Below are 25,784 nucleotides of genomic sequence, written 5' to 3'. Positions count from 1 at the left end.
GTTCCGCTGTGTCTCTCTGTCAAAAAAAAAAAAAAAATCTTAAAAAAAAGAAAGAAGGTTGAGAAGTCAGTTCAGTGGATTGCAACAAGCATTTTTTTAAAGATTTTATTTATTTATTTATTTGTCAGAGAGAGAGTACACACAAGCAGGGGGAGCGGTGGACAGAGGGAGAAGCAGGCTCCCCGCTGAACAAGGAGCCCAATTCGGGACTCGATCCCAGGACCCTGGGATCATGACCTGAGGCAAAGGCTGATGTTTAACCGACTGAGCCACTCAGGCAACCCAACAAGCATTTTTTTTTTTTAATGGAGTAGAATAGAAAATATGTCTGCATCTTTGTTTTAGTCATATACACACTTGACATTGAGCCAGCCCACACCGGTATGGCTATGTCTGCTGTTAAAAGAGTAAACTTTTGGGGCGCCTGGGTAGCTCAGTTGGCTAGGCATCTGACTCTTGATTTCAGCTCAGGTCATGATCTCAGAGTTGTGAGATCAAGTCCCGCATTGGGCTTATGCTGAGCATGGAGGTCTGTTTAGGTCTTTCTCTTTCCCTCTGCCCCTATCCCCCCTTCCCCCCCCCCGCCCGGGTTTGCACGTGCACGAGTTCTCTCTCTGTCTCTCTTAAAAAAAAAAAGAGTGAACTATTTCTGAATGGATTGGTAATTAGCAATTGCCTCCAGCCCCTGTCGTGCCAACCCCTGCCCCTGGGACCTCCTGTGATCCGGCAAGTTAAGGGTTAATGCCTGGCACATCAGAGGCGTCTGTGACCCTTCTCCAGTGAACTCTGTAGCCAGTGTCTTTTCAGATTGGACCATGATCAGGCCATGCCGGGTGTTAAATATTTCAATATTACTCCCGACTGTGTATAATACATATGTGTGTACATGTCTGCATGCATACGTGTGGCTGTCTGCAGACAGATCTGCTGGGTGGGAGTAGAAAAGGGTCATGGTGAGCACGTTGGAGAAACACTTCTGGACTGGGGTGCCTGCCAGTTGGCAGGTGTCCCCCAGAACAGAGCATCTGGGTCAAGGCTATTCTTGACCCAGATGGCCCCAGGGGGGCGCCCTAATAGCTTCCCATTCTGCCCCAGTTCCAGCGGCCCCAGGAGCAGTACCCGCCCCTGAAGTTTGGGACGGTGCCCAACGGGTCCACGGAGAAGAACATCCGCAGCAACTACCCCGACATGCACAGTTATATGGTGCGCTACAACCAGCCCCGCGTAGAGGAAGCGCTCACTCAGCTCAAGGCAGGGTCAGCGCAGACTCGGGCTGGGGGGTGGGGGGTGGGGCCGCCGGGGGCCCTGAGGATGCTGGGAGAGAGTGAGGGGCCAGGGGCCACTCATCAGCTCAGAGGTCAGCTAGGGGTGGGTCGGCTTGGAGGGCGTGCATAGATCATTGAGGCTGGGAGTGAACTCCCCCTTCCAGAACCAGGGTCCTTGTGATGTGTCTTCAGAGATCTGGGAGGTATAGATTCCAGAGCCAGACTGCCAGGGTTCAAATCCTGGCTCTGTCTCTCCGTGGCTTGGTGACCTTGGGCACGTTACTCAACCACTCTGAGCCTTCGTTTCCTCCTCTGTAAAATGGGGATAACAAAAGGACCCTCCTCAGAAGGTTGTTATAAGGATTATTATAGCTATTATTATTGGTTCGTTTATTATTTGGTAGTAGTACTGCTGGCTCGCTGTGGGTGTTTGCTGCTATGTTATTTTCATTATGATCATTAGATCTGAACTCACTGGAATGGATGCTTGGATTAGGTTGTTTTGCTTTTTAACTTCAGCTTCCCAAATCCTGGGGGTAAAGTTAAGTTCAGGCTCCAAAGTACAGACCAAGGTTACAACAAAACTGAGCACAGTAACTTTCTCCCTGTCCCTCCTTGATTTCTTCATTCAACACACTTTTATCTTCTTGGCACCTAGTCTACGCCAGGCAGTGAACAAACGGACCAGAGTCCCTGCTTTCAAGAGAGCTTAGGGTCCGGAGGTGGGACATGAATAAGAAACAGGCAACCGGAAGAATCAGCATGATCCAGAAAGTGGTGGCGAGCTAGGGCATGACTGAACTGGGATATATTCACCAAGGTGTTCAGGGCGGGCCTCTTGGAGGAGGTGAGTGGAGCAGAGCCCTGAGGGAGGTGAGGGCTAGCCAGGTGGACTTGTGGAGGTAGAGCCTTGCAGGCAGATGAAATAGGGTGTGCAAATGGCCTGGGGTGGGAGTGGTCTTGGATTATTGGAGGATCAGCAAGAAGGCCAATGTGGCTGGATGGCAGAGAGCTGACGTTAGAGGGGAGATGAGAGTAGGGCATGGGTGTGAACCCCGAGGCTGAGTTCAGGGTTGGGTTTTTTTCCGAAGGGCAGCAAGAAGCCAGGAGGAGGGGAGATTTTAAATAGGGGAGGGGTGTGATCTGATTTCTGTTTGTAAACGCCCCCTCTGGCTGGCAAGTGGAGAATAGATGGACAGGCATTACTGTGGAGGCTATCACGTCCTCTGGATCACCTTCCCCAAGCAGCTCACCCCTCAAGTAGCCACTCCTTTTTACCCTTCTGTCTTGATTGGAATTGTTGAGCTGCAAGAAAAGAAGCCCCTTCGACCAGCTGTAAGGAAGATGGTTGGGTAAGCATTGCGATGCAGGGGAGGCTCTCAGAACCAGTAGCAGAAAAGAAAGCTAGGCTTTGTGGGAACATGAATGTCATTCATTCATTTTTAAGTGTTTTAAAGAGCACCAACTCTGTGCCAGGCCCAGTTCCTGCACTGGATACCAATAGTCAATAAAAGAGGTAAGTCGCCTGGATCCTTAGGAGTACTTAAACAGACAGAGGTTTCGTTTTCTCTCTCAGTAAGAAGTCCAAGGCTGGCACGATAGCTCACAGATACCATCAACGATCCAAACTTTTTCCATGTATTTGTTCTGTTGACCTTGGTGCCTAGACCTTCTTGCTTACTGTGACTGCCTCATGGTCACAAGATAGCTGCTTCCCCGCCGTGCTGCATATCTTGATTCCAGGCAAGAAGGAGGAGGAAGAGTGAAAGGTGGAGGATTTCCTCCTGGCAAGGCCTTGCCTTTTTATTGGGGAAAATATGCCTTTCTGAGGAACTTCTGGCTATTTCACAGTGTGTGTTGGATGGTCACTCCCAGTTGCAAAGGAAGCTGGGAAACTGAGTGTGTTAGCCTTCCAGGCTCTGTTGTAGACAGTGGCAGAGGGGGAGGTTGCAAATGGAGATTGTGCCAGCCAAGCCATCCGTCAGAGTCCTGCCCTTGTGGAGTTTGTAAGTGTGCCACCAGGCAGCCTCTCTCTTGCCTCTTTTCTTTCTCTGGGGCTCTACTTCCTCTCTCTCGAGTCCTGGGGCTTACACGGTCTCTCATCTCTGTCTCTCCCTGTGTCCTCCCTGTGCCTTCTTTCCCCGAAAGCTTCTCATTTCGGACACTGAGGACTGAAGCCCCTTCTCGTTAGTCACCTCTTCTTTCTCTCTGCCCCACTTCACCCCCTGCAGAGAACTGCTCCCTTCTCCTCTACCCTCCCCATTGAAGCACCGTGAACTGGAGGCATTTGGGGTAACAGGCCTTTTCAGCTGAGACTTGGGGCAGCCCGATTGCTAACGTTTGCAGAAGAGTGCACACGGAGGCTCGCATACCTTATGTCGAGCTACTGAAACTTTACCGATCATGCAAGCCAGCCATTCATTATGTTGGGTCCTCCTGCCTTGACAAATAGACCTTAACAAACAGAAAGGCTAAACAAGTTCAAGTTCAGAATTCTGCCTTCCAGGAGAACAGCTGACTCCTTGTCCTCCCATCTGAATCTGTTTCCTTGCCTCTTGCAGCTTCTCAAGGTTGCCCGCATTCCTTGGCTCATGGCCCTGGATCCTTCAAACTCTGCTAGCATTGCCATAGCTTCTTCTCTGACTGACCCCACCCCCTTCCTCTTGAAAGGACCTTATGATGACATTGGGTCCACCCGTATAATCCAGGCTAATCCCCCCCTTCCAAGATCCTTCATTTATTCACAACTGCAAAGTCTCTTTTCCAGTGTACGATAACATATTCGCAAGTTCCAGGTATTAGGGTGTGGGTATCTTTTAAAAAAATACATATTTTTAAATTTATTTATCTGAGAGAGAGAGAGAGAGAGCACAAGCATGAATGGAGGGAGGAGCAGAGGGAGAGGGAGAAGCAGACTCTCCACTGAGCAGGGAGCCTAACATGGGGCTCAATCCCAGGACCCCGGGGATCATGACCTGAGCCGAAGGCAGATGCCCAACCCACTGAGCCACCCAGCCACCCCAGGGTGTGGGTATCTTTGGGGGACCATTAGTCTACCCACCCCACGTTCCCAGAACATAATGTCCAGTGGAGGTGTGGATTCTGGGTGGGCACAACTCCTTGGCCCCAGGGATTCCCCTGGGAATGGGGGGTGGAGTGGGGAGAGTCCTCAAGAGCATGGGGTCCAGAGTAGCACTCCCTTACCAGAGGTCTAAGATGGGTACTGAGTTTGGAGAATCCCGGGCAGAGGTGCTAGGACACAGCACAGAATAGGAAACACTGGTTTTTAAGTTGTCTGTCCGTCCGTCCATCCATCCATCCATCCATCCATCCATCCATCCATCCATCCATCCATCCATTCTTTTCTCTAGAGACTGTTTGTCCAGATCTTCCCATATAATGAAGGGTGCTGGTGTCCCCCGTGTGTTGAGAGTTCCCAGCAGTATTCTGGGGGTGTTTAACAGCACTGATTTTAAAGCCAGATTGGAATGGGAGCTACCTCTTACTTGCTGTGAGCCCTGGGCCAGTGAATTGAGCTTCTGAACCTTAATTTTTGCCTTCATAATAACGGCGTCCACAATCCCACCAGGTTACAAAGCGGCTCTGGGAAATGAAACATCAGGAGCCAAGGTTCCTCCCTTGCTTCTCTATCTCTTCCTCTCAGGGGCCACTGGCTCTCTGCACATTATCTTGGCTTCAGCTGCAGCCACGGTTGCTGTATGGCCCCTGGCTTCCGCGCCGCCTTTCACCTCCAGGGTCCAGGGGGAGCACCTGCATGCTTCGGTTCAATTTCACATCCCCGCTGGTGAGAATCCAGTTGGTCCAGCGCGGAGTCAGGTGTCCATGCTCGGGCCAATCAGCGGTGGTCAGGGCGGGGCCTGGTCATGTGGTTTCTGGGTTGCCACGCCCCTGCTCCGCGGGCGGGGGTGTTCTCAAAGATGAACCTGTGGGGGACAGGTGGGCAAACAAAGTCTTGCGCTCCTTTGCAGAGCACCCTTCCTCCACTGGCCTCCTTCAGCTGCGAAGCCTGGTGGACCCCTTCGCCCCCTCCCCTGGGCTACCCCATTTGGAGGACACCCCTTTTCTTTGTGCCCGGCACCCTTCGCCTTCACATTCCCAAGCCCCTTGAACAGTTTCCCTCCCCCCTAATGTCTTTTAACCTCTCTATAGTGGTTTTACTTGCATAACACTTCCTTGGTGTGACAAATAATCAAGTAAAGGGGCACCTGGGTGGCTCGGTCAGTTAAGCCTTGGGCTCAGGGTCCTGAGATTGAGTCCCGCCTGGGGCTCTCCGCTCAGCGGGGAGTCTGCTTCTGCCTCTCATTCTCCCTCTGTGCTATCCCTCTCTCTCTCAAATAAATAAATAAAATCTTCAAAAAAATAATAAGGTAAAAAGAAGATTCTCCCCTTCCCCTCCTTATCCACTGTTCATGATTCTGGGAGTTTCCTCCAGCCTTTTTTTTTTTTTTTTTCTAGAGCAGAGCTGGGGAGCCATATATGTAATTTAAAATTTTCTATTGGCCACACTCAAAGAAACAGGTGATATTAATTTTAGTGAAATACTGTGTTTACCCCAATATCTCCAATATTTGACTTCGATGTGTAATATGAAAATTAATGTTGTTTTTTTTTTTGTACTTTGAAGTATTGTTATACTCACAGCACATCTCAGTTTGGACTTGCCTCATTCCAAGAGCTGAAGAGCCCACCTGACTAGTGGCTGCCATTGTGGACAGTGTCAATGCAGAACTCTTTCTTTTTACCTCTTTTTTTAAAAAGTGTGTTTGTTTGTTTATAATCTTTCCATCCAACGTGGGGCTTGAACTCACAACCCCTAGATCAAGAGTCATGGGCTCCTCCGACTGAGCCAGCTAGAGCCTCTTTTTAGCTCTTTTGTTTTTCCTTTTTCTTCCCTTCCTTCTTTTGCCTTCTTCATTTCCGCCTTCCTGCCCTCTTCCTCCTCCTCGTCTTCCACCTCCTGGTCTCTTACTTGGACTTCTTCCCCTTCCTGATCTTCTTCTTTGCCTGCCCCACCCCCAGATGTCATACAGGGTCTCCCTGCCCCTGAGGATCGCTGTAACATTGGCTCCAAACTCCCCTCCAAAGAAGTCTGCAAATTCCTGTGCTTCTCAGGCTCACTCTGGCTTCAAGCTCCTCTTTGCTAGATCTAATTCGCTTTCTGGAGCATGTCACTGGCGCCGACTGTGTCTTCCCAGCCCCACAGCTATTAACCAAAATGGAAGCCCACCCCTCCCTTAATCCCCATAAAAGCCTCCGCTGGCCTCAGACCTGAGTGTCCAGTGCTGGGATTGGGAGTGAGCCTGGGAAGCCGCTGTCCTCCGGGATGCAGCGTGATTCTAAAAGTTTTTTAGTGGCTACATTAAAAGATGTAAAAAGAAATGGGTGAAATTAATTTTAACAATGCATTTTACTTAACCCAATGTATCCAAAATATGATTACAACATGTAATCAGTATAAAAATGGTTGAGCTCTTTTACATAATCTCCCCCCCCCACACACACACACACACTCTCCCCGCAAGAAATCGGCGTGCATTTTACACTCAGCACGTCTCAGTTCAGACTCGCCGCATTCAAGTTCTCGGAATAGCCACATGGCGTGTAGCTACCCTATTGGGCAGCCCGGTCTACATTATGTAAATGCAAATTTTCCTAATGAACATTAGGAACAGCCCTCGCCCCCACCCCCAGCCCCCTGGGACTTTTTCACTTTCTTGCTCACCCCCAGAGTACCCTCCCCATCCAGCTGACTCATCTCTCCCCTTTCCCTCTTCTTCCGGTTCGTCCTCAGCCCCTCCCTCCAGGAATGCCCCTGGGAATTCCAGATCCTCTCCCTCTGTTCTGCAAAGCAGGGCAGCTTCCCCAGGCTCTGCCCACCCACCCCTACTACACGAGCAGGACGCGCTCTTCCTTGGGAGGTGGGGGATTGTCTTCCTCTTGTACTTCTGGAGGTATGCGTCACTTTCTTGGTCTATTTTCTCACCTTGAGAGAGCAAAAATTCAGACACTCAGGGGAGCCCCATGTCGCAAATCCACTTAGTTCCTGAGTTTTGGAGAGCAGCCCCATCTCAAAAAATGAATCCAAATCCCTCCCACCCCTGACTTCAGAGAAGGATGGATACCTGTGTTTTTTTTCATCCAAAGGTCAGCCACAACCCCCTCCCCTGATATGTAAAAATTGCTTGAGGCTTCATCTGTGTCTTTTTTGTTGTTGAGATAGAACATGCAAATCTTAAGTGTGAAGTTCCTTGATTGTCTATATAACATGTGGCTATGTTGGTTCGACCAGATTAGGGTATGGCCAATTTCCAGTTCCCCTCTGTCCCACCGGTCACTGCAGATGATCACCGTGAATCAGTGTTGCCTGGTTTTGAATATCACATGGACAGAATCAAACAGTGTACTGGTAGCTTTTGTGTGTGGCTTGTTTTGCCCCCATGCTCTACCAGGTTCGTCCATTGCTGTATCCCACTGAGTATACCACTCTATGAATATACCAGAAATCATCCATTCTACTGCTGGTGAACATTTGGATTGTTTCCAGTGTTTGGCCATTATGAATGCTCTACGGTGAACATTCTTGTACAAGTCTTTGGGGGATGTACGTATTCATTTTTCGTGGGTAAATCCCCATGGGCAGAACGGCAGGATCATAAGGAGATGGAGGCTTGGCTTCAAAAGATACTGCCCAACATCTTCCAAAGTGGTCGTGCCAACTTACACGCCAGCAGTGCAAAGTTCCACTTGTCCCATATCCTTGCCAAGGCTTGGATCATTCCCATATCTTTTTAATTTACTATAGTGTTTATTATATATCAAGTTCTGCTCTAACTCATTTAATTAGTTCATTATTAGTTTTCTGGGGCTACTGTAAATTTGTTGCCTTATAATTCTGGAGGCTAGAAGTCCTCCGGGTTCCTTCTCAGGGCAAGGGAAGGAGCTCTCCTTGGCTTGTGGATGGGCATCTTCCCCAGTGTCTCCCATTTCCCTTTTTTGTAAGGACACCTGTCTTATTGCATGAGGGCCCACCCTAGTTACCTTATTTTGACTTGATTACCTCTGTAAAGACCCTATCTTCAACGAAGGTGGGACCTCAATATACAATTGTTGGGAGAGGCGATTCAACCCATAATATTTTTTTAAAGATTTTATTTATTTATTTGATAGAGAGAGAAAGTGAGAGACAGCACGAGAGGGGAGAGGGTCAGAGGGAGAAGCAGGCTCCCCGCTGAGCTGGGAGCCCGATGTGGGACCCGATCCTGGGACTCCGGGATCATGACCTGAGCCGAAGGCGGTCGCTTAACCAACTGAGGCACCCAGGCGCCCCTCAAACCATAATACTTTAGAGGTGAATATTATCATTCCCATTTTATAGATGAGGAAATTGAGGTACAGCCAGAGATCTGTGGTGGTAGAGCTGGGATTTGAACCCTGGCCATCAGATTCTGAGCCCAGCCCCTCAACCACTACACTCTGTTGCCTCAGGTGGGCCGTGAAAATTCCAGAATTATCCTCTTTGTGCCCTTCCCCCGCAACCTCTTGGATTTACAAAGGACACCTTGTGTTTCTGTCACCTCTTGCTCTGATTTTCTGCTTCTGCTGAATTCTTTTTCTCCCCAGTATTCCTTTTTACATTTTTTCCCCAACTTCTAGTTCTATTTTTATCAGAGTTATACATCCACATAGTTTGGAAAGTCAAATACAAGATTTTTTTTTTTTTAATGAAAACCAACAGTCCTCCATCTGCCTACCCGTCCATTTCTCCCACCCCAGAGGAATCTGCTTTTACCTTATTTATTGTATCGTTTTGCTATTTGTGTCCCTGTCTCTAAATACCATTGTTTGTGTGGCTACCTCTTGATTTTTCAATTTTAGGTATTTTCCATTCACTGCTTACTATGGAAGACACATACTCATACTCTTATTTAAATTACTCCAGCCTCCCACACTGTGATTCTGGCTAGATGAATATGCAGTGTTTACATGTTATGACTGTGTAAATGCTCCCACAGCTGCCACAAGTAGTAAACCGTGATTACTTTCCTCTTCCACACAATTCTTTGTTTTTCCTGGAGTTAATAATTGTCTTTTTTTTTTTTCAGTTGCTTAAGTGTCTGAGTTTTCTTTGTTAATTCAAAATTCTCTGTTAACTATATGAATCTCTTCTTCACATATTCATTTGCATCAGGTACTCCATTAATTTCATCAGATTAAAGAAGTTTCTCTCATGGCCTAAGTCTGCCGCGTAGCTACCGTCTGGATCCCTTCACCTGCCCCCTGGTTTGGTTCCTGTCATATTCTAATTCTCACTCTTCCTGGGTTCTTCTCTCTTGTTCTTCTGAGCCTCCTGACAAAAAGCACATGGTCGGGGGGGGGCGGTAAAATTTTGGAGACACTGCATATCTGATAACATCTTTAGTCTTTTTTTTTTTTTTAAAGATTTTATTTATTTATTTATTTGAGAGAGAGAGAATGAGAGAGAGAGAGCACATGAGAGGGGGGAGGGTCAGAGGGAGAAGCAGACTCCCCGCCGAGCAGGGAGCCCGATGCGGGACTCGATCCCGGCGGGGACTCCAGGATCATGACCTGAGCCGAAGGCAGTCGCTTAACCAACTGAGCCACCCAGGCACCCAACATCTTTAGTCTTGATAGGCCCTCTGGAAGGGGATAAAGTTCTGGGCTGGAGATCATTTTCTTGAGAATTTTGAAGGCATCATTCCATTGTCTTCTAATTTCCAGTATTACTGTTAAAATTCCAAAATCATTCTGATCATAAGCCTGTGTGTCAACCGTTTTTCTTTTCCCTGTCCTCAGTGTGCTGACATTTCTTGGCAACATCTTCATTTATTTTCATTACTGGATCTTTCAGTTGTATCCTCATGGCATTCATTCTGGGAAGCCTCCTTGATTTCTTTCAATTATGATCTCCCCCTTCCCTCCATTTCTCTCTGGAACTCTTATCCTTTCTTTCTGGAACTCTTATTAATTTGATATTGGGCTTCCTGAACTCTTTTATCCTCTCTTATTTTTCTATCTCTTCATCTTTCTGTCCTACTTCCTGAGAGTTTTTCTTAACCTTATCTTCCACTCTTTTATTAAGCTTTTCATTCTTGCTAGTATATTTTCAACTTCTAAGAACTCTTTTTTAAAGTTTATTTATTTATTTTTTTAGTAATCTTTACCCAACATGGGACTCAAACTCACAACCCCAAGATCAAGAGTCACATGTTCTTCCACCTGAGCCAGCCAGGCGCCCTGCTAAGAACTCTTTCTGATCTTTTAATTTTTATAGTATTATTTGATGGTATCCTATGTTTTATGATATGCTATTCAAAGTTGAATATCTTGTCTTGTTTCTCTGGTGATATTGGTAGTTGTTGGGTTTTTTGCATTTTTTCCTCTCCGCATAATCTGTTTCCTCCAAGTCCCCCCCCACCCCATTTGTTGCTTTTGTTTCTATCTTTCTTATTGAGACTTTACTGATGTTTAGTAATCCTCAGTGGTCTCTACATATTTGGGAGTGGAAGTCCAAAACTCTAGAAGTGGTGGGCCTGTGATTACATGAGCAGGGTTGTTGAATGAACTTCACAGTAGATGATCTGTCTGGACCATTTTTGAAGATCTTATTTATTTGACAGAGAGAGACAGCAAGAGAGGGAACACAAGCAGGGGGAGCGGGAGAGGGAGAAGCAGGCTTCCCGCGGAGCAGGGAGCCCGATGCGGGGCTCGATCCCAGGACCCCGGGATCATGACCGGAGCCGAAGGCAGACGCTTAATGACTGAGCCACCCAGGCGCCCCTGGACCATTTTTGTTGTGGAATGCCCAATGTCAGTATTTTTCTGTCTTTTATCTTAGTCGTACACATGTATATGTAATACATATGTATGCTTGTGTATATGTCATATGCATATTATATATGTAATGTTTTTAATATAGTGAGGAACAAGGAAAACAAACACTGAATCATGATCTCCCTGACACAATAACCCTTAATGATGTGAAATTAAAAGACATTCATTCAGGGGCACCTGGCTGGCTCAGTGGGGAGAGCATGTGACTCTTGATCTCGGGGTCGTGAGTTCAAGTCCCAAGTTGGGTGTAGATTACTTAAATAAATAAAAGAAACTTAAAAAAAAGAACTCATTCATTCATCCATCCATCCAATAAGTATTTATTAAGATTTCCTTGCACCAGGCACTGGGCTAGGCACGGAGGGTATGGCAGTGAACAAATCGAAGTCCTTGCTCTCTTGGACCTTCCATTCCAGTCTGGGAGACGGACACATGTGTGTTCCTAGAGCATCGGTCTCCAATAGCCCTCTCTGCAGTGAGAGAAATGTTCTAGATCTGTGCAGTCCCATGTGGTAGCCAAGCAGTTCCTGGTCATTTGACATGTGGTTGGTGTGACTAAGGAACTGAATTTTTAAATTTTTTTGAACTTTTAAATTTTAATTAAAAATTCAAATTCAAATAGCTCTATGTGGCTAGTGGTTACCACCATGGACAGCACCAGAAAATTCCATCCTTACAGAGAGGGGTAGGAGGGAATTGGCAACCTCACATGGTGTTGTCTGGCTCACACACCAAATGTGGTCTCATCCTACCACAGAGGGCAAACAAGCTCACAGGAAGAGAAAGGAAATACATCTCTTAAAAAGAAATACAGAAACACGGCTTCTCCTCCCAGCCAGTTCTGGAAGCCCATTTGGTGAGGGATGTTCAATTTCTCACTCACACAGAAAGGGCAAAAAAGGAAACCTCAAGTCGCCTTTCCATAAAGTAAGCATTATTTTTTTTTTAATTTCTCTCTGATCACCTAAACTATGTGTGCATACACACCTCTTTATGCATTCCTTACTGAAAGCACACACTGTTCTCATCTTGCTTTTCCCATGGAGAAAAACCTCTTGGCATCTCTTCCATATTAATGAAGTCTTGCCTCCCAGCTCCATGCCTGGCCCAGAGAATGCCCATCTTGAAGCAGCCTGAATTCATTCATTGAGCTATACTTTATGAAACACCTGTCATATGTCAGGTGCTATTCTAGACCCCGTGGATACAGCAGTGAACCAGACAGACAAGACCTGTTCCCTCATGGAATTTAAATTCCAGTGGGAGGAGAGGGACCATAAACTTAATAACCAAGAACACATTATAGTTACAAGGGGATACGTGCTGTGGACAAAAATACAGCCGGGTGAGTGAGTTTGGGAGGCCTGGGGGCAAGGCCATGGGTTGCAGTATTAACTAAGTTGCTCAGGAAGGTGTCTTTTAAGCAGACACTTGAAGGAAGTGAGGGACAGAGCCAGGCAGCTATCTGGAGGAATGTTCCAGCAGAGGGAACAGCCAGTGCAAAGGTCCTGAGGCAGGAGGGTGCTGGAGCCATCCAGGAACTGCGCATGAAGGCCAAGGTGGCTGGAGCAGGGTGAGCAAGGAAGTCATGGGTGGGAGATGCGGGCAGGGGGGTAGGAGGGATCCAGGGCTGTTCGGTGCTGTAGGGCCTTGTAATGCGAAGTAACTCCAGTTACTGAGTGAAGTGGGGAGCCGGGGGGGGGGGGGGGGGGGGGGGGGGGGGGGGGAGTGAGCTGAGGAGGAACCGGAAGCTGACTACACGTTAAGATCCCTGTGGCGACAGGGCAGGAATAAACAGGAAAGCAAAGAGAGATGCAAGGACTTTTAATTTTTCCCAAACCTAAGCCTAAACAAAGGCTGTGGAATGTGGCTGAGTCTCGGTAGAGGTTTAGTGACAGTGGCAGGGGATAGGGAGTAGGGGGTAGGGGAAGGGAGAGCAGGGAGCCCGATGCGGGACTCGATCCTGGGACTCCAGGATCATGACCTGAGCCGAAGGCAGTCGCTTAAACCACTGAGCCACCCAGGCGCCCACCCTCCTTCCGTTTTATCCTAGCTCTCAGCCCCTCCCATCCCTCCTCTTCAGCCTGACTCTGGAAACGCCCAGCTCTTTCCACTTAAACCAGGGAAGCAATTCACCTTTTGCTCCCAAGGGCATTTTCCTAAACAAAGAGAAACCTAGAGAGAATAATATTATAGTTTGCCTACAAGGCAGCGGTGCCCGCAGCTGGTTGTGATATTTTTCTTGCCTCTCTCTCTCTCTCTCTCTCTCTCTATATATATATATATATATATGTTTCCAGATGTCAGCTGGGATCTCCCTGCCTGTTAGGAGCCATATAAAATTAATTCAAACCCCATTCTCCAACCATGGGATGGTGACTGGTCTCCCAGTTTCTGGAGGAGTTTCTGCTCCTTCTCCAGAGCCTCAAATTCTTTGCCCCACCCCCAAGTTTTTGCTTCGGCTGGAGTCCATTCAGTGTGGGGAATCTGCTGTCTCCCCGTTTGGGGTCCGTGGACTAATTCTGTCCTTTTCCCTCATTTCTCTGCAGCCAGTCATGTTGCAGAAATGCAACAAGGCATTTGTGTGCTCCGGTGTGAGAGTGTGGACAGGGCTTGACTGAAGATTTGGGGTCCCGGAGGCATTTATACCCACAGATAGGCAAACAGCTCCAAAACTCCTTTGCCTTCTGCACGACCCAGCTTCCAGCCACAGGCTTTGATCTCTCTCGTTTTCCTCAGACCTTCGCTGTCCAAGACTATTTAAATTTAAATTAATTAAAATTTAAAGTTCTGCCCTTGGGCTTACTGGTCACGTTTTGGTGTGGCTGGCGGCCGCCATGTTGGGCAGCGCAGAAGGGCCATGCCCATCATTGCGGAGTGTTCTTTCGGACCATGCTGGGCAAGACAGAGACCTCCCTCTAAGAACTGGCCTGGTGTCTGCAGTCGAGATGACCAAAATTGCACCCCACAAAATGCACCATTTAAAAAAAATTAATGTGGAGTTATGCTCTTTATGGGATTCCCAGACTCTTTTTTTTTTTTTTTCCCTCATGGATATACCCTGGACATCTTCATGTCAGATCATAGGCATGTATCTTGTCTCATAGAATAGTTACCCAGTGTTCCCCGCCATGGATTTATTTATTCACTCATTCACTTATTCCACAAATATTTACAACCACCTTGTATGTGCCAGGAATTGTGCTGGGTCACGGCCTGGAGTGGATCCCAGCTGGATCCTGCTTGAGTGGAGCTCGCAGTCTAATCGAGAGGCTGAGATTAATCAAATAATCACAACTATGTGTGAAGGAAGTGACAGGCGGCATATGCCACAATGTATCCATCTGTGAGCGCTCGTTCCATCTCCCTGCTTGTCTTCCCATCAAGGCTTAGAAATTGGGGCCTAGTGGGAGAACCCAAGCAGAGGAAGATGCGTGTCTGGGCCTGCATTTCCCATCTGAATGATGGAGATTAACTGTTTCTACCTCACAGGAACGTTGAGAGGATTGAATGAGTTATGACGGTGGCTGGAACAGTGCCTAGCACAATAGAAGTGATCGTTAGCATTATGACTCTGTGTATGAGTCCCCTTTCTGGGCCTCAGTTCTCCCCTATAAAATGGGGGAGTATGCAGAACCTTCTGGGGAGGGCTTCTGTGAAGGCTGAACGTTATCAGTCACAGCTAACATGTCTCCAGCACTTTCCTGGCACCAAGCGCCATCTTCCCTTTGGAATGACCAGGAAGGGAGGTGCTGTTGTTATCCCCGCTTTACAAACCGAAACCGAGGCACCAAGAATAAGTACGGTGACTTGCTCAAGAGTTTACCACTGGTCAGGATTTGGAGCAGTTGGAGGTCAGGGGTGAGGGGGGTTCTGGGCTGGGCCATGAGGGCATCTGGGTGGGACTGACCCTGCCTTTCATGCCCCCTGGCCCCCAGGAAGCTGGACGCCTTCATCTATGATGCGGCTGTGCTCAACTACATGGCCCGCAAGGATGAGGGCTGCAAGCTCGTCACCATCGGCTCGGGCAAGGTCTTTGCCACAACGGGCTATGGCATCGCCCTGCACAAGGGCTCCCGGTGGAAGCGGCCCATCGACCTGGCGCTGCTGCAGTTCCTGGGGGATGGTGCGCTGCACACAGGGATGCCTCCCGGGTGGGGCGTGAGGGACTAGAGCCCTGGGTCCTGGGCAAAGGAAGGGATGAGGATCAGGACACCAGGGTCTGAGGGAAGAGGGGTCTGCGCGCCTAGACTCCTATGAGACGGTACCCATGGAAGGTGACCTATGACAGCACCCCCCCCCCGCCCCCCTTTCTCCAGATGAGATCGAGATGCTGGAGCGGCTGTGGCTCTCCGGGATCTGCCACAATGACAAAATCGAGGTGATGAGCAGTAAGCTGGACATCGACAACATGGCAGGTGTCTTCTACATGCTCCTGGTGGCCATGGGCCTCTCCCTGCTGGTCTTCGCCTGGGAGCACCTGGTGTACTGGCGCCTGCGTCATTGCCTGGGGCCCACCCACCGCATGGACTTCCTGCTGGCTTTCTCCAGGGTAGGGGGGAGAGAGGGAGGCAGGAGGGGAGAGAGGGAGGCAGGAGGGCAGAGCGGGGCGGGGGGGGGGGGGCCGGGGAGCCAGGCGGGGATGCCTACAAGTGGAAGAGACCTGGGTCGGGGTGCGGAAGAGGTGGGAGGGACGGAGGGAAGGCAGGCGGTCTCCCGCATCCCGTGCTGACCCTGCTCCTCTCGCGGCCCCCCGCAGGGCATGTACAGCTGCTGCAGCGCCGAGGCCGCTCCGCCGCCGCCGGCCAAGCCCCCGCCGCCGCCGCAGCCGCTGCCCAGTCCCGCGTACCCGGCGGCGCGGCCCGCGCCCGGCCCCGCGCCTTTCGTGCCCCGCGAGCGCGGAGCGGTGGACCGCTGGCGTCGCACCAAAGGTGCAGGGCCCCCGGGGGGCGCGGGCCTGGCCGACGGCTTCCACCGCTACTACGGCCCCATCGAGCCGCAGGGCCTGGGCGTGGGCGAGGCGCGCGCGGCGCCCCGGGGCGCGGCCGGGCGCCCGCTGTCCCCGCCGGCCGCGCAGCCCCCGCAGAAGCCGCCGCCCTCCTACTTCGCCATCGTGCGCGACAAGGAGCCGGCCGAGCCCCCCTCCGGCGCCTTCCCCGGCTTCCCGTCGCCGCCCGCGCCCCCAGCCGCCGCTGCCACCGCCGTCGGGCCGCCGCTCTGCCGCCTGGCCTTCGAGGACGAGAGCCCGCCGGCGCCCGCGCGCTGGCCGCGCTCCGACCCCGAGAGCCAGCCCCTGCTGGGGCCCGGCGCGGGCGGCGCGGGGGGCGCGGGGGGCGCGGCCGGCGGGGCCCAGGCCGCGCCTCCCCCGTGTCGCGCCGCGCCGCCCCCCTGCCCCTACCTGGACCTCGAGCCGTCGCCGTCGGACTCGGAGGACTCGGAGAGCCTGGGCGGCGCGTCGCTGGGCGGCCTGGAGCCCTGGTGGTTTGCCGACTTCCCCTATCCGTACGCTGAGCGCCTCGGGCCGCCGCCCGGCCGCTACTGGTCGGTCGACAAGCTCGGGGGCTGGCGCGCCGGCAGCTGGGACTACCTGCCCCCGCGTAGCGGTCCCGCCGCCTGGCATTGTCGCCACTGCGCCAGCCTGGAGCTGCTGCCGCCGCCGCGCCATCTCAGCTGCTCGCACGACGGCCTGGACGGTGGCTGGTGGGCGCCGCCGCCCCCGCCCTGGGCCGCCGGACCCCCGCCCCGGCGCCGAGCCCGCTGCGGGTGTCCGCGGCCGCACCCTCACCGCCCACGGGCCTCGCACCGCGCGCCCGCCGCCGCCGCCCCGCACCACCACCGGCACCGGCGCGCCGCGGGGGGCTGGGACCTCCCGCCGCCAGCGCCCACCTCGCGCTCGCTCGAGGACCTCAGCTCGTGCCCCCGCGCCGCCCCCGCGCGCAGGCTCACCGGGCCCTCCCGCCACGCGCGCCGGTGCCCGCACGCCGCGCACTGGGGGCCGCCGCTGCCCGCCGCGCCCCACCGGAGACACCGGGGCGGGGACCTGGGTACCCGCAGGGGCTCGGCGCACTTCTCCAGCCTCGAGTCCGAGGTATGACGCGGCCCCGGGGGCCCCAGCGCCCCCTCGGTCAGCGCAGGCCACGGCCCGAGGGGGGGCACGCGCAATGAACAGGACCCGCGTGGGTTGGGAAGGAGAAAATGGACCTGGCCGGACCCCGCCTGGAGCAGCGTCGTGCGCCCCCTCGCTTTGGGGGCACTACGAGCCGCCCCAAATCTCACCCAGCCTGAAAGGTGGGGGTCTCGGAGCCCACTGGAGTTTTTGGTTTTTTTTTTAAACCCGACAAGGGCTTTTTAACGTCACCAGATGGGGCGGGAGGTGGGGGGTCACGCCACGCCCGCGTTCCACCCCCACGCCCGGGGCCGTGGCCCCCTCATCACTGTGCAGCTCCCCGGCCCCAGCCACGCCTCCGGGGAAGCCCGTTTTTAACCTTTCATCCATCGGGACTCAAAACTGTGAGACGCGTTCGCCAAACTGTGACTCCAGACCTTGGCCCCGCCACACAGAAACCCCTGACCCCAGACTGTGACTTCCGACCCCTAAAAATGGTCATCCGACCCCAGACTGTGACCCCCGACCCCAAACTGTGACCCGCATCCCAGACTGCACCCCGACCAGACTGTGACCCTTCACGTCAAACCTTGACACACCCTCCTCCTTTTCCATCCTCGGTCGCTTTTCCTTATTTTGACCTAGGACACTCCCAACGGAAGCCCCGCCTCCCCCTGCCCTAGCGTGGATCCCAACCAACATCGGGCCAAAACTTCCCACCCTGTCGCACCTCACTACCTGCCCCACGTGCCACCAACCACAGTCTCACCAAATCCAGCCCTTATTTGTGACCCTCCCATGATGACCCTGCAGACCCCCCCAAAAGCCTCCTCTTCCTAGATCTCCAGCCGGGTCTGGAGCTGGGGTGTGGAGGGGACGGTCTGGGAATCCACACCCACCACCAACCTCCCCTCCCACTCTCCTGTTACACATTGCAGTGTTTGGAATAAACCATGTTTTTATGCCTCCTCAGTCCAAGTGTGAGCTCCATGTTTCTCTCAGCCGCCCTCAAACTTCTCTGGAGGAAACAGAAACTGAGAAAAGTCCCACAGAGGAAGAGAGGGCAGAAAGAAAATTATTTTGAGAACACTGACCCTGGAGGGAGGTGGGGAGACAAAGACCCAGAAGGAAGCTGTGAGAAAAGATCCTGAAAAGGAATGAGAAGGGATGAGGGCGGACAGAGACCTAGAGAGAAGGAGGAACAGCGAACTCAACAAAGATCCAGGATCAAAACATTTCAGGATTAAGTCTAGGGTCCCATTCCTATGGCTGCAAGCTACGCAGCTTGCTAGATTCTTCATATCCTGTTCATGCAAGCGAGGGGAGAGTCTAGTATATCCTAGCCAATCCACCTACCTTGAATGCCGTTAATCTCACCAATGAAAATCTATCTCTAGCATTTCATTATGGCAATTAGCCAAACCTCTGGTGCTGATGAGCGATAAAGAGAGCCGAAGCACTTCTAATAGTGGTCTCCAGAGGGCTGACTTTCCGATTAAGTGCTCGCTGACCACAGCTGCAATGTGAACGCCTGGTTAGGCAGCTGACTGCCCCAAGAGGGTAGATTCAACCGACCAACTTACATATATCATCCTGTCTACACTAAAGCATTTTGAAGTGAATTAAAGCCATCATAACAAGGAGGGGAAAGGAAACGGGCTTTATGGGTCCTCGGGGAGCAAAAACCCAGTCTACTTGCCAGTAAGAACTCTTATTTGCATAAATGAATAATGTAGCGGAAAGGAAGCAATGAGAGTCAAAAGTGGAAGATGGAGTCGGAGCTCGGAACTCCTCCAGTAGAAGGAGAAAACTGGCCTGGTACAGAACTACAACTCCCAGGAGGCCTTGCCGCTGCTCTGCAGAAAAGCGCCGCAAAGTCACGCGAAGGGTGTAGAGTCTCCGAATCCGCAGGCCTCGGTCGCTAGGCGGGGACGCCGTTACCTTAGCTCTCCTTCACCCTCTCGCCACCGCCCTCTCAAATTGGTGAGCTGGGGAGGTTTCCAAGGCAACCGTGTGGTCGGGCGGATCTCCGAAGGAGGAAAACGCAACCCGGAAGTGACGTCCTTACCTCGCGCCCGCGGTGAGAGGGTTCGAAGATGGCGGCGCGCAAGGGTAGGCGGCGCACGTGTGAAACCGGGGAACCCAGGGAGGCCGAGTCCAGCGACGCAGGGACCGAAGGCCCGGCCCAGGTCTACCTGCCCGGCCGCGGACCGCCGCTGCGCGAAGGAGAGGAAATGGTCATGGACGAGGAGGCCTACGTGCTGTACCACCGAGCGCAGACTGGTATGGCTGAGCACCGGGCTCCTGGCTCCTGAGTTAGGAGGGGACCGGAATCCTGAGTCCTGAGCGAGGCTGGTCCTGAGTCTTTAACTTACGAGGCACTCAGAGACAAGGCTGTGTTGTAAGACGGGTGAAAACGTCACGCGCGAGGCGGCTGAGATCTCTGTCCCATCCTAATTTGCCAACCCCTTCTTCTCTCCCCAGGAGCCCCCTGTCTTAGCTTCGACATAGTCCGGGATCACCTGGGAGACAGCCGGACAGAGCTTCCTCTTACACTTTACCTGTGTGCTGGGACCCAGGCGGAGAGTGCCCAGAGCAACAGGTGAGTGAGACCTGAGGTTTTATCCAGGACCAGGAGCCTGAGCCCCCAGCTCCCCCTCCCCCAGGACCTAGAAGTCGGGGTTTCCAGCTTCTCCCCTCCCTCCCTCTTAAGGATCCTGGCATCCAGTGCCTCACTCACCCCACACTTTCCCCCAGACTGATGATGCTTCGGATGCATAATCTGCATGGGACAAAGTCCCCGCCATCGGAGGGCAGCGATGAGGAGGAGGAGGAAGATGAAGACGATGAAGAAGAGCGGAAGCCTCAGCTGGAGCTCGCTATGGTGCCCCACTATGGCGGCATCAACCGAGTCCGGGTAGATACAGTCCCAGGAGCCTTCTCTACATTCTCTGACCGCCTCCCCTAACCCCCTCGTCCGTGCCTTTCAGCTTTTAGAAAAGTGCTGGCACGTAATTTTGATATATTAGTTTACAGACGTCTTAGGTATCGTCATTGTCACCGTGTGCTAGGAGAAATAAGAGGGTTGTTTTTTACGTTCTTTCCTCTTCAGTACAGCGGTGAAAATTGCAAAACTTGCCTGATGAGGTGACGGAAGGGTGAAATGGAATAACCCACAGTTATTTCGGGTTTCTAGAGACAGCACCTGGTTCTAGTGTACAGATGTGTGTTTTCTGTTATTGCTCAAGACCTGTCCTGGGCTGTGGGGTCACTTTTGTGCTGCTGACTTATAGCCCTTTCGGAGCAGGCTGATGTGTGAATTAAATGAAACGAGGCATGAGCAGCACTCGGGGCAGTGCTTGGCCCACGGTCCTTGCTGTGTGTTCCCGTTCAAGGGTTACCATTTTTCATCAGACGAGATCAGGCGCATGTAGGGTGGTATGGCAGTAGACAAGAGTTACGATGTTTCGTGCACTGTTCTGTGCCCTGGAGATTTAACAGAGAGCAAAAGGTCTCTGCTTTTGTGAAACTTACATGGTAGCAGGGAAGGGAACAAGCAGAAACTAAGTAACTGCATCCAGAGGTGCCAAATGTTGTGGAGAAGAGTAAAAGTAAGGGAAGGGAATTTGGATGTTCCTAGAGTGAATTTGCTATTGTAATAGTGCTGTCAGGGAAGTATTTATGATAAGATGCCATTTGAACAGAGACCCACAGGAAGTAAGGGAATGAGCCAAAGATTTCTGTCGGGAAGGGGTTTATAGGCAGAGGAAACACAAGTGTAAAGGCCCTGGGACAAATGTGGCATGTTTGAGGAAGTTCAGGGGAAGGCAGGGAGACCAATGCATCTACTAGAGCAAACGGAAGAAGGGGAGAGTGACAGCATTTGCGGGGGGGGGGGGGGTGATGGGTTGTGTGGGGCTTGTAGGCCTATTTAAGGACTTGGCTTTTACTTGGGGAGAGATTGTGAGCCCTTGGAGTGTTTAGAGCAGAGGACAAATGGGATCTGACTTAGGGGGGTTTGTTTTTTTGTTGTTTTTTTTGTTTGTTTTTGAGGGAGGGAGAGAGAGAATCTTAAGCAGGCTCCATGCCTAGCTCGGAGTCCAGTGTGGGGCTTGATCCCAACACCCTGAGATCATGACCTGACTTGTGTTTTAAAGAGATTCCCTCTGGGCGCCCGGGTGGCTCAGTCGTTGAGCGTCTGCCTTCGGCTCAGGTCATGGTCCCAGGGTCCTGGGATCGAGCCCCGCATCGGGTTCCCTGCTCGGCGGGAAGCCTGCTTCTCCCTCTCCCGCTTCCCCTGCTTGCGTTCCTGCTCTCGCTGTGTCTGTCTCTGTCAAATAAATAGATAAAAATCTTTAAAAAAATAAAAAAAAAAAAGAGATTCCCTCTGACTGCTGTATCGAGAATAGACTGCAGGGAGGCAAGGGAAAGGACAGTCCTGTGGGGAGGCCATAATTCAAGGGTAAGGATGACAGGGGTAGCAGGAGTGGTGACAGAGGTGGTGAGGGGTCGGAAGTGGTGCATTTTGAGTGTAGCTAGCACGCGGTGTGAGGAGGAAGAGACAAGTCAATGAGTCCCCAGGCGGGGAGCCCCAGAAAGGAGGTGGTTGCTGATGGCAGTTAGGAACTTGGCTTCGATGATGTTCGAACAGTCGGTGTGATAGGAGTCTGGAGTTGAGAGAGGTCAGGTCTAGGGGCTGCTGGAAGCTCTTGAGGTTGAATGGGATCTCCTAGCAAGCAGACGTTAGAGGGTTGCAGAGACTGGTAGTCTGAACCCCCTTCCGAGGGTTGGTGGAGTTAACAGCCTCCATTCCTGGGAGCCTGGAAGGCATTTTCCAACTCACATCGCTGCCCCTACACAATGTGGGAGGTTGTCCCAGGTACCATGCTGGTCTTACAGGCTGTGATTCTGTCCCCACAAAGGCTGCTGGGAGCCGGAGTCCCAGCCTTGGGGCGATGGGAGTTCTTTTTTTTTTTTTTTTAAAGATTTTATTAATTTATTTGAGAGAGAGAACGAGAGATAGCACGAGAGGGAAGAGGGTCAGAGGGAGAAGCAGACTCCCCGCCGAGCAGGGAGCCCGATGCGGGACTCGATCCCGGGACTCCCGGATCATGACCTGAGCCGAAGGCAGTCGCCCAACCAACCAAGCCACCCAGGCGCCCGGGGCGATGGGCGTTCTGAGGAGCTGCAGTTCTGGTTCTCACGGATGCTGGGAGCTGTGGTCACCACCCTGAGCCTCCTGTCCCTCCCACCTCCCTTTCCCTTCTCCCTGCCCCTGCAGGTGTCATGGCTGGGCGAGGAGCCGGTGGCTGGTATATGGTCAGAGAAGGGCCAGGTGGAGGTGTTTGCACTACGGCGGCTTCTGCAGGTGGTGGATGACCCCCAGGCCTTGGCGACCTTCCTCCGGGACGAGCAGGCCCGTGTGAAGCCCATCTTCGCCTTCGCGGGCCACATGGGCGAGGGCTTTGCACTGGACTGGTCCCCCCGGGTGTCTGGTGAGTCCCTGGGGTGCACACTTGGTCCTGGGGGTGAGAGGGAGCGGGGTCTGTAGGAAGAGGCGGGGGCTAAGAGTACAGGGAGAAGAGGGAGCTGTGGCCAGCCGCGCCCAGGCGGTTTCCTGACTCCTGGTTCTAGGGCGCCTGCTGACTGGTGACTGTCAGAAGAACATCCACCTCTGGACGCCCACGGACGGCGGCTCCTGGCACGTGGACCAGCGGCCATTTGTGGGCCACACACGCTCTGTGGAGGACCTGCAGTGGTCCCCAACTGAGGACACAGTGAGGGAGGGCTGGGGGTCTGGACTCCAGGGTCTTGGGAGAGGAGGGGCCTGGGGCTAGGTCCCAGTGAGGGGGACACTGAAAAAGAGGGTAGCCCACCACTCATCCCTGGTCTCCAGGGTGAGGTGGCAGGCACCCCGGGGTCACTCAGACTCTGCTTTGTCCAGGTGTTCGCCTCCTGCTCAGCTGATGCCTCCATTCGCATCTGGGACATTCGGGCTGCCCCCAGCAAGGCCTGCATGCTCACCACCGCCGCCGCCCACGACGGGGATGTCAACGTGATCAGCTGGAGCCGCCAGGAACCCTTCCTGCTCAGCGGCGGGGACGACGGGGCCCTCAAGATCTGGGACCTGCGGCAGTTCAAGGTATTGCCCCAGCTGGACTTTGCCCTAGCCCGGGGAATGCCTGCTCCCAGCAGCCGCTACGATTTGCAGGTTTCCCTCCTTACGTGCTTGTCTGTACCAGAACTGGGAAGGCCTGTCGAGTTGGGGTCCAGCCCTTTTGGGGGGCAGATGAGGAAGCGGGCTCAGCGGAAGGAAGGCTGTGACTGGTGTAGGGTTGCTCGCTCCCCCAGCTGGAGAGGGGACAGGAGACAAGAGGCTGAGTGGCAGCCTTGACTCCCAACTCCCATCTACCCGCTGGCGAGCCGGGCAGCCGGCTTTGCAGCCCGAGGCTTCAGGCACCTCAGGCTTGCAGACTCTTTGTTAGCGAACTTTGTAGAATCAGCTGAGAATCGGAGCCACGCCGTTCATTACAGGAGAGGAAACAGGTACAGACAGGACAGGAGCAGAGGTGACGTCACCACGCAGCCAAGAATTGACTTCGTAGAGCCAAGAGGGGCTCTGGGCAGGAGGAATTGCAACTCTGGCATCCCTCTGGCCGAAGCCCCCGTTAAATACGGCTCTGTGCCTTCCCGGGCCCCCCACGATGTAATCTTTTCTTCTCTCTGGTATGATGAGTTCTGTGGCGTCAGCCTGAGGAAACTGCTAGAAACGGGTCCAGCGCCCAAGGCAGGCGTATGGGCAGCATCCATGGCCAAGTTGATTGGCCACTGGAACTTTGGACCCACGTCTCCAATTCAGAGAGACTTCGCTCCGGTCCCCAGTAGCACCTTTGCTTTAGTAAAAGTGCCGTTTTTCTTTTCCTCGGCTGTCCCTGGAGCCTGGGAGCTGTGCTTCTGCCCTCTTTAAGGCCTTCATAGAATCAGCAGGTTTGAGAACTACCCCCCCCTCCTTTTTTAAAGATTTATTTATTTAGAGAGAGCACACGCACGAGTGGGGAGAGGGGCAGAAGAGGGAGGGACAGCAGACTCTCAGCTAAGTGTGGAGCCCGATGTGGGGCTCCATCTCAGGACCCTGAGATGATGACCTGAGCTGAAACCAAGAGTCGGCGCTCAGCCAGCTGAGCCACCCTGGGGCCCCGAGAACCACCCCTTTTTATAGGAAGGGAAACTGAGGCATGCCCGGGGAGGACCAGCGGTGGGGATTTTGTGACCTGGAGCCGGAAGGGGCTTCTTTGCAGGTGAAACCACACGGTTCCCAGCACGCCCTAGGACGTTAGGCCCCATATCACCAGTTGTACCTGGCTGTCTGTCCCCTTCAGAGAACATGGGCCTGTGGGGGCCTCAGGGGTGGCGCCCTGGTGGAACCCAACGGCCGGAGAGTGGCGAGGGCTCGGCTTGGGTCACCTCAGGGACTCAGGCTGAGGTGCTCAGAGCCCCGGACTCCCTTCTTCCCGTAGTCTGGCTCCCCGGTGGCCACCTTCAAGCAGCACGTGGCCCCCGTGACCTCGGTCGAGTGGCATCCCCAGGATAGCGGGGTCTTCGCGGCCTCGGGTGCGGACAACCAGATCACACAGTGGGACCTGGCCGTGGAGCGCGACCCCGAGGCAGGCGACGCAGAGACCGCCGACCCCGGGCTGGCGGACCTCCCCCAGCAGCTCCTGTTTGTGCACCAGGGCGAGACAGACCTGAAGGAGCTGCACTGGCATCCACAGTGCCCCGGGCTCCTCGTCAGCACCGCCCTGTCGGGCTTCACCGTCTTTCGCACCATCAGCGTCTGACCAGCCCCGCCTGGCCTTTCCCACAGCCACCGAGGTTGGCGTTGGTTCCGCCGGGAGGGACTCCTTCAGGTCAGCTGACCAGCCCTCCTCCGATAGAAGGACTTGGCCCTTCAGCCGCCGTGATGGAATGTTTGACATTTTGTTCTTTGAAAGGACTTGATTTGGTCCCACGACCCCTCTTGCCAAACCGATCTGGTTTGACCCATGACTGTAGAGCTACTTGGTTCAGTCCAGGGAGCCCTCCAAACACAGGGCTCCGATTGGCGCCGGGGACCCCTCCCGCGGAAAGACCTGGTTTGGCCCTGGCTGCCCGCCCTCCCCCCACGTGTTTGAGGACCTGCTGGCCTGTTTCCCAGGTGGGCCTGGTGTGGCCGGTGTCACTGTGGATGTTTTGTGCGCTCTGGCACCTGGCTTGACCCTCTGACCTCTCCATCCCAGGACCCAGTGGTGGCCTCTGGTCGCCCCGCCCCGCCCCCCGCCCAGGGAACTCGAGCACTTTACAGTGGGTGGGCCGCAGTTGAGGGGTGGGCTCCTCCAGCACAATCTGGTTTTGCCCTCTGTCTTGCTGCCGAGCAGGGTTTGGCCTGGACTCCCCTCTGGGGGGCTGCGGGGGTCTTCCTCCCCTCCGTCCTGCATCCAGGGCAGGTGCTGTGCAGGTAGGAAGGTCCGGGGCTCGTGAGGCAGTAAAGAACCAGAAGGAGG

The 25,784-nt window shown here is 53.3% G+C and overlaps 2 protein-coding genes across 3 annotated transcripts in view; both read left to right on the top strand.

The window, feature by feature from the left end:
• The window catches only part of GRIN2D (glutamate ionotropic receptor NMDA type subunit 2D), a 37,614-nt gene extending 19,398 nt beyond the window's left edge, over positions 1-18,216 (top strand). For both annotated transcript variants that reach the window (XM_073886625.1, XM_073886624.1), the window contains exons 10-13: positions 1,096-1,256; positions 15,077-15,264; positions 15,458-15,690; positions 15,898-18,216. In XM_073886625.1, the coding sequence (XP_073742726.1) occupies positions 1,096-1,256; positions 15,077-15,264; positions 15,458-15,690; positions 15,898-17,232 (1,917 nt within the window). In that variant the 3' untranslated portion in view covers positions 17,233-18,216. The remainder of the gene's footprint in view (positions 1-1,095; positions 1,257-15,076; positions 15,265-15,457; positions 15,691-15,897) is intronic.
• A 1,079-nt stretch (positions 18,217-19,295) lies between these two features.
• GRWD1 (glutamate rich WD repeat containing 1) lies at positions 19,296-25,784 on the top strand. Its single transcript, XM_025849760.2, has 7 exons — positions 19,296-19,527; positions 19,729-19,846; positions 20,002-20,161; positions 22,526-22,739; positions 22,879-23,021; positions 23,189-23,386; positions 24,762-25,784. Exons 1-7 carry the CDS (start codon positions 19,341-19,343, stop codon positions 25,080-25,082), a joined length of 1,341 nt encoding a protein of 446 aa, XP_025705545.1. The 5' UTR covers positions 19,296-19,340; the 3' UTR covers positions 25,083-25,784.

Source organism: Callorhinus ursinus, unplaced genomic scaffold (assembly GCF_003265705.2).
Source record: "Callorhinus ursinus isolate GAN/ISIS: 27379988/994484 unplaced genomic scaffold, GSC_fseal_2.0 scaffold71, whole genome shotgun sequence".
Lineage (NCBI taxonomy): Eukaryota > Metazoa > Chordata > Mammalia > Carnivora > Otariidae > Callorhinus > Callorhinus ursinus.
This window is presented reverse-complemented; position numbering and strand designations above follow the sequence as displayed.